The 8,371-nt window shown below is 55.9% G+C and overlaps 1 protein-coding gene across 1 annotated transcript in view; it reads right to left on the bottom strand.

Annotated features, from left to right (window-relative positions):
- Positions 1–943: 943 nt before the first annotated feature.
- AXIN2 (axin 2) overlaps positions 944–8,371 on the bottom strand; it is a 10,563-nt gene continuing 3,135 nt past the window's right edge. Inside the window, exons 2-5 of the mRNA XM_049638190.1 lie at positions 8,019–8,343; positions 7,377–7,472; positions 5,999–6,166; positions 944–2,506 (exon numbers count right to left, since the gene is read on the bottom strand). Of these exons, the coding sequence (XP_049494147.1) occupies positions 2,380–2,506; positions 5,999–6,166; positions 7,377–7,472; positions 8,019–8,343 (716 nt within the window). The 3' untranslated portion in view covers positions 944–2,379. The remainder of the gene's footprint in view (positions 2,507–5,998; positions 6,167–7,376; positions 7,473–8,018; positions 8,344–8,371) is intronic.

Raw genomic sequence — 8,371 nt, 5'->3', positions numbered from 1 at the left:
GCCGCATCACGAGGACCGAGATCGAGGACTCCTGTGGCCCGGCGTCCCGATTCCCTGGCACCCTGGCCTGGCCCCGCCAGCGGCCGCCCCCGATGCCTCCTCACGCTGCCACGCTGAGGCTGGCCGGTTCAAGACGGCCGCTAACCCCACGCGGCCAGGACGCCGGCCCTCCCTCCCCTGTCACATGTTGCAGCAGGGACGGAAAGCCACCCGGATCTGCTGCAGACCCCATCTCAGGAAAGCTCCGTAGAAGAGAAGTCAAGTCCAGCAGATCCTCTTTTCCTAAAATGGGTCCATTATAGGACTCTTCGAAAGTAGACACGCTCTCCCAGATCGGAATTACAGCCCGGCCTCCGAATGCCCGACACACCGGGAGGTAACCTGAAGTTTGTGGAGTGAACCACCACCGACGGCCGTTTTCCACGGCTGCACGAAGCACACTATCCAGGGAACCGTGCAGTTTTCCTGCTGAACCACCTTCTTCCCACCACCTTTGCAGCCCCGACGCCTGCTGAAGGTATCATTCGAGTTGGCACAGCCACGGAGCGGGTGCCTGGTTAGCCCCGAGCTCAAGGGTCATTCGTCCCACTAGACATTCCAGATCCACGCACCATTTCCTGGAAATGCAAGGGTTCCTGGGAGAAGCCCATCTCAGCTCCGTATCTCCGGTCCCCGCCTGGCCGGATCAGAGGAAGAGGCAGCACTGGAAATGGAGAAGTTGTCTACGGCCTGCTCCGGGACAAGAAAATCCTCAGCCAGTAACCAGGTGATTTTTTTGAAGCACTGGTTTTTCAAAACCCCCCAGGTGGGGTGAGAAGACGTGGGGGACAGTCAGAGCTGGGCTCAAGCAAGACGGGACATCAAGGGCAGCTGCTCACACTCGGAAGGGTGCCTCTGCCCTGCTCCCACCCCCGCGGATGCAAAGACGAGGCCCACGTTTTGAAAAATATAAAATTTTAATAAAGGCTACATCTCTTAATTGCAATAATTATTGTACCAAGTAGATTTCCTTAAATGAACTCTTTATAGTGCATAATTTACAGTATAAGTAGAACAAAATGCCATGGCAAAAGTCGTTGAGTACAAGACTTGTAATAAAAAGGCGTAAAATATATTTATACATAAACCCCTTTCAAAAAACAAGGGAAAGCTTGAGCCCTCAATATAGGGCGACGCACGGAGCAGGACCCCGTGCAGGTACAGGTACTGTACTGATTTAAAGTCAAGCACTAGAGATAGTGGATTAATACTCTCTTGTCATACAATATATACAGACATATAGTACAAGGAACAATGGCAAACAGAATGTACAGATGAACTTCACACAAAAACCCGAACGTCAAAATGAAGGTGTCTGGAGGAAAGGGTGCTGCTAGGTCTTGCCACAACTGTCCGCTTCTTTGCAGGGCAAGGGGGGGAGGGGGGGGGCCGGGGTGGTTTCCAGGACGGCGGTGGTCCAAAGACTAATTAAAACAAACAAAAACCCCCACAAAACCCAAAAAACCTCCCCCTCCCCCAAACTCCAAGGAGTCGTTATCTCAATAAAAGCACAAGTTGAACTCCAAGGTTCTAGCAAGCCTCCGCCACGGGGCGCCGGACCTTGGTGGGGTTAGAAAAGTTACTGAGTAAATCTGGGGTCCCAAAAGGGAGGCTTCCCACCCTGCACCCCACAATGGATCCCCATCCAATGTGATGACACTACATGGCGGTGACGTTGCCACATAAATCAGGGCCTTCACGACAAAATAGAGCAGCACAGAAAGAAAAAAATGCACCAATTTCTGCGTGTGTCAATGGTAGGGCACCATTTGTAAAAGTCTATCTTCGCTTGGAGAAGGGCAGGGCAAAGCATAAGAAATCCTCTTTTAATGAAGAAATCATTCATGCAGTCCTAGCTCAACCCCTAAGTTTGGATAGGGCAATTAAAACCTCCTCTCTCCCCCTTCTGTGTTTAAAGCAGCATATCCATAAACTGGGGACAGGGGGAATCAATTGTTCAATAAATAGCAGTAAGGGTTCCTGTTCAGGTAAGCTATACACAGTTTCTCTTAGTTTATGGATTTCAGATCCCTAGGCAGTCATATATTATGTATGGCAGTCTCTCAAATACAGTCAGTATCTTCAATAGCCAAGAGTGGTCATGTTTTTAATAAATAGTTCAGGCTTTTCTTATCTCAGTACCCAGCTCGTGAATAATGAAAACCAACCTCCCCCTCCCCCCACCCTCCTCCCCAAGTGGCCAGTGGCCAATTCTCCCCTAGACTTCGTCTTCTTCATTGGTTTAGTTTTCCTTCAAAAGGTCTTGTCACGGTCCGTCACGGCCAAGGCCGGGGCGTGGGTGTCGGCCCCCACAGTCCGCCAGAGCCCGACCCCAAGGGCTCAATCGATCCTCTCCACCTTCCCCAGAATCCTGCCTTCGTACATGGGGAGCACGGCCTCATCGTCCCAGATCTCCTCAAACACGGCTCCGCAGGCAAACTCGTCGCTTGCTTTTTTGAAGTAATACCTTAAAAGGAAAACCCAAAACGCGTCTTGGTAAGACTGCATTTTCTGCTTTGTTTAAAAGAGAGGTTATGTCAACACCGAGACGACAAAGGGGTCCTGAGGGTTCTGCTGCAGCTGGCGTGCATGTAAACCTCGGCCCGCATCCGACTGACGACGGCCACCGGGGCGTCACGGGAGGCCACCCCGGGAGCAGCGGGCCGGGCGGCCAACCGCCTGCGGACAGCTCCGAGGCTGCGGTCTTCGGCCCGGCACGCACATCAGGGCAAGCGCACGTTGTGGGCAGAGCTGTCTGCTTTCTCCCTTTTTACCAAGGGGGGCATGGGGAGGGCAAAACTTGCCTGGTGCATCTGAAGTAGCAGCTGAGACGGGCCCCTCAGAGAGGCCCCAGCCCCCCCCGAAACTGCAGAAGTCCGGAGAAGGCAGAGACCCCAGCCTCCGCTGCCCACAGGCCCCGCTCTCCTGGCCCGACCCTGGCTCAGCCATGGGACAGGCTGCTCTCCTCAGTGGCCCCTGCGGGAGGCTGGCCAGCCCCACCTTGCTTCCCAGGGCTGCAGACTGGCCCCGGCCCCGCTGCTCTCCCCTCTTCGCCCCGTTTCCCTCCCACCCCTCCGGGGTCAAACACTAAAGACCCTTCTATTATGCCCGTTGATTAAAGGTTCCTTTTATCCCACCCCAGACTCCTTTCTTCTAAGGCTGTTTAATTGTGTGGACGCAAATGACCGGCCTCTCTCAGGAGAGCCACATTCAGAAACGACGGCTTGTCCTCCAGGCGGGCTCACCCCCAAGCCCCTTCCTTCCCCGGTCCCCTTCCAGGGAGACCCCCTCAGGCGGATTAAACTCGCCCCTGCAAGCCGGCACCTCCAGCCAATAAAGGCCACTCACGGAGGGAGGGTCACGATCCTCTGGGGGTTGGGCGGGGGGTGGCCGGCTCTCTAAAAAATGCAATTGTGTCTCAGGGTTACAGTTGGTTTTTGTTTCTGTCTTTTCATTAAAAAAAAAAAAAAAAAGAATTCCCCTTGGTTAGAACTAAACTTCTTTCCTCTTTAATGAAGGCAAGCCAAATACTTTCATAGGAGATAAGGCTGAATAAAGTGAACCAGCTGGGTTTAGTCAAGGTTCCTGGTTTTTAGCCCTCGCAGCTGGGCCACAGCACCGGGGTGAACGGCACGGCCCGGACGGGTCAGTGGGGAGAGCGCTTCCTATCGAGGGGATCGGAACACTCGGGGGGCTGGAGAGGAGATGGGGGGGGGGGGGGGGCCTGGGCCACGGAGATGCCAGACGGGGGGGGGGGGGGAGGCCACCTTTCCCACAAGGGTCTCCCGTTCTGACGTCCCCCTCCATTGGGCCCCACGGCCCCCCAGCTCTGACCCCCCGGGTCTACCGAGCTGGGCCCTCTCTGAGCACCTCTGAGCAAACACACAGTGACCTTTCACAGAAATACAACCTCTTCCAGAGAGGAGAGAGGCCGAGTTCCCTCGGCCCCAGCCCCAAGACTTCAAACACACTGCGCTGCCCTCATTTTCTCCAAGAAACGGGCTTTTCCACTGCAACATGCTTTCTGTGGCAAACTTTGCTTTCTTCTGACATCTGGCACCGATAGCGTCTGGCACGTCTGGAGAGACTGTTCTCCTTTTGAACCCCTGCCATGTTGAGATGACTCAATGCGGCCCAGGTCCCCCACTCCCGTGGCCCCATCCCCGCTGGGCTTTTTTATTGGGGGGGGGGGTGTTGCTGAGGGGGAGCCCCACCCCTGCCGGGCGGGCCAGGCACGACACCCTATGCCCCCACGAGCCAGGAGAGCAAGTACAGAGAGATAAGGCGGCTGGGAAGGGCCTGGCCACAGCCTGATCCAATCAGTAAAGAATTCGAGAGTCAACCATTTGTGCAAGTCTTTGTGCATTAAAGGGGAGGCCGAGGCTTCAAAGCCAGGCTTATTAAGTGTGCCTTAGGAAAAAAAAAAAAAAAAAAAATCAGAGCCAGATGTGGCCGGAGTGGCTGAGCGCGGACCCTCCCCTGCAGCCTCAGCTCGGCGCTCCGTGGCCCTTTCTCCCCTGAAGGTCACCTGCAGCTCCACTCAAAGTCCAGCCGAGTCAAAGCTGAGATCAAAATGAATCCCTGGAGGGGCACACTTGTGTAATTAGTTTCACCTTGTGTCTGTTCAAGATAAAAAAGAAAGAAGACGACGACGAAGGAGCGGAAGCAGCCAGGCCCATGCCCCAATCCCTCTGCAACATTTGCAGCATTGTCTCTGCCCCGCCGTAAAATGGAAAGATCTAAGCCCAGCTCCACACCCTGCTTCTCGGTCACTTACAGGGTCCTGGCCTCAGAGCCCTATCCTTTCCCTGCAAAAGGAAAGCACTGTGGGCCCCTGCCCCAGTCAGCTCCTAGGCAGAGTGCCTGGGAGAGATACGCAAGGCCCGCTCTGGCAGGGACAAGGTCTCGGGGTACTGGAGGTGGACTCCGGGAGCCAGCGCCCACCCGGCAGGTTGCTAAGTGCTATTCGGGTTCTCCGTTCCCATCCTGGGCTGGCGGCGGGAATGGGCGGGCACCTTCCGAGCACGAATTGTGCTCCTCCTGAAGCTGTGTGCGCCCGGGCACCTCACCTGCCTCCCCCTTGCCCTGGTCCTGCACATGGCACCCCAGACACAGCTGTAGCAGAACCCACATGTTCCCTTGGGATGAAGGCCATGTGAGGAGGGGCGGCTAGGCCTCCCGGCAAACGGGGGTGGAGTCATCACCCACCCCAAGTTAAGGGGAAAGTCACCAAGAAAATGGTCCCTGCTCTTGGATCCTCTTGGGGGCCGTAGGAGGCCAGAGGAGCATCTCCGCTGAGCAGGCAGGGAAAGGAAGCCTGGGTTGGGGGTGGGGGGGGGGGGCAGGTTCCCTTGCCAAGGCTCCAACAGAAAGAGTAGCCAGCCCTGTCCGCCTGGTGCCCACCCATGGGTCCTGCCCCTTCTCTGATGAGCATTCCTGCTTCACATGGCCCGTTCACCACAGGAGGTAGTTCTTCAGGCAGAAAGGCTGAGTAAGGAGAATGCTGTCTAGATTCCTAGGCAATGGTCCCTGCCCTTCCCCAAGCCTTCAGCGTGAACAGTCTCTCCTAGACCCAAGCCTCCCTCACTGGTCGGTCCGTCTGTCTCTCCCCGACACACACACCCCTCCTCTCCCTTGCAGGTAGGGCGTCCACAAGGTGGCCCAAGCCCAGCTCTCCTGGCAAAGCCCCTTTCCTCCTCAGAGTCTCATTCACCTGGTAGAAAAAGCCTGTCCCGGTCCCCACAGAGCCCTCCCAGAGGCCTCCCTGCTGCTGTGTTATTTCTGTCAGTGGTGAGGGGAGAGAGGAAATGAGAAGGAACCAAGCACCAGGCAGCCCAATGGCCTCCCGAAGCGCCTGCCTCCCGGCCCCTCCCGGGTCCGGCCGGGCCAGGGAAGCGACTCTGGCTCTCGGTTCTGAGCAAACAAACTCTGGAGCGGCAAGAAGCCGCAAGGCCCTTACCTATAATTTCCCTTTTTGCTGAGCTGCTCTTTAAAGTGGCCCAGGGTCAAGCTCTGAGCCTTCAGCATCCTCCTGTATGGAATTTCTTCTCCACAGAAAAAGTATGTGACGACCAGCTCGCTGGCCTGGAGCGCGTGCACCGCCGCCAGCTTCTTTGGCTCTTTGTGACTGAAAAATAGGATGGAACGCAACGAGTTCAGCATCCGAAGGCAGCAAGTGCTCCCAGCACACACACAGGCTCTCAAACAGTCTCCAGAGATGAAGTGGGGCTGTAGCTAGAAGCTCAAAGGGGGCTTGGGTGTGGGGGGCCCCTGGATCACAGAGGCAGCCACCTCTGGGAGCACACAGCCCACCTCCGGGTCACCTGCATGGCGCACACAGGAAGGGACAGTTTCCTTTTGGTTGTAGACACTGCTGTTGTTTCCCTCGCTAGCTCCAAAAGGGAGGGGGGGTGGGGACAGAACAGTCTCCTTCAGGATGGCACACACGGGGTGCCAGCCAATGAAGACGGGAGGGCAAGCGACCACAGAGCCATGGGAATGCTGTGGAGACAAACCAGAGCATCTCCTGGGATGGCATGGACGCCAGAGCCCCCTGGGAAGGCGAGCCCAGGCACTGTGACCTCCCTCGTTTATTCGGAGTTTGTAGAGTGGCATTAAGAAGGAAAAAGACAGCTGGTACCCTTAAGGTCGACCAATGAAAACAAAAGGGTCCAGGGCGGTGGCTTATTCAGGACCTCAAACGTTGCTCATCGCTCAAGAGGAACAAGTTAAGCCAAGAAACCTTGAATCACTGGGCCCATCTCACACCCCTGCAGATTTCTTTCTAACTGCACCAGCCTGTAAACGAACCAAGCTTCTCGGTCCACTTTGCAACAGTGTAAATTGACGACAAGGATCGTGGCCCGACTGGGGAAGGCAACCAACAGAGCAAACAAAGCAAAACAACAAAGACTGTCCTCTCTCCATCTCTGCAATGGCGGAGACTCCTCTTCCTGCTCAAAGTTTCCAACTTGCTAACTTCAAGCTGAACGAAGGCAACTTTTCCATCCAGGTCTGGGGACCCCTTTTATCCACCTGCTAACGGCGTCACATCTCAGCTCTTTGATGGCGGCGTGCCCAGGAGCCCTGAGCCACCCACCTCTTCGGGAAACAACACCTGTGTACGAGCCACGGTGCGTTTCCCGGTAAAGGCCGAGTTTCCGAGATCCTGGTTTACGGCCACCTCTGCATCTGCTGGTCCTCGTTGCTAATGTTAAAATCGAGGTGATTTTAACCTACTAGAAAAAATTTCCAAAAAATCCCAACGCCAGAGAGTTGATGCCCTGAAACATAAACCACGAGGCGGATCCCAGGAAGGTCGGGGTAAAGACACTCACTCTTCTGAAGCCAGGCTTGGGTTAGAGGAGGGCGTGGCTCCCGCCTGACCAACGGCCGAGTGGTTCCTGTCCCTCTGCTGACTGGCCACACAGCACCTGAGGGCACACAGCCAGAGCGGAGGATTGAGAGAGAAGCCTGCTGTCCCCTGGCAAAGGGGGAGCAGACAGAAAAGGAGTGCCCTGTAGGCCCTAAAGAGACACAGAGCCAACTTCCATCCCAATGGGGCACAGCCATCCTATCCTAGGTTCCCTGGGAGCCTGGGACTGGACACTGCTGGCCCAGGCAAAGGGCTGAGCTCTAAGTTCGCCACCAGTCACGGCTTCTTACGTGTTCATCTAACCGGCTTCACGTGATCAGGGCGGCTGTAGGGAACGGGATTTGTAAGGAACTACTGAAATTCATTCTCCTGCAAGGCCTGACTTGCCTAACAAACAGATCCTTTACCGGCTGGCTCTTCGGAACAAACAGAACTAAGAGGAACAATTTCTAGCAGGTGGGAAGGGGACTCGTTATATGGCCAGAAGCCTCCCCTCCTCCCTGAGGAGTGACGGAGACCCAGGTAGAGAGGGCAAGAGGCCCTTTTGTGAGAGGCCAGGTCCCAGCCTCTGCCTTCACTTCACCTCTGTGCTGCTTGCACTCACCGCTGCTTGGGGGGCTTGGACACCTCGGCCAGCCTGCGGCAGGCTTCCTCTAGCTGCGCCAGCGTGTTGGGTGGGGTCAGGGGAGGCATCGCGGGGTCCTGGGTGAACGGGTGGGCTCGGGGGGCAGCGCGGGGGTGCCCGTTACTGCCCCCCAGCAGGTGGTGCCGGCCGGCTCGCTCGGCGGGGGACGCGCGGGCGCACTCTAAGGGGTAGGCCCTTTTTGTGCTCTGGGCACTGAACAAGGAAGGAGAGAGAAAGCAGAAGGAAAGAAACTGGGTTAGAGAAACTGGAAAATATGACTTCAATAGAAACTTCTCTATTCTGCCTTCAAAGAGAGGAGAGAAAAAAAAAAA

This window comes from Panthera uncia, chromosome E1, assembly GCF_023721935.1.
Source record: "Panthera uncia isolate 11264 chromosome E1, Puncia_PCG_1.0, whole genome shotgun sequence".
NCBI classification, from domain to species: Eukaryota; Metazoa; Chordata; class Mammalia; order Carnivora; family Felidae; genus Panthera; species Panthera uncia.
This window is presented reverse-complemented; position numbering and strand designations above follow the sequence as displayed.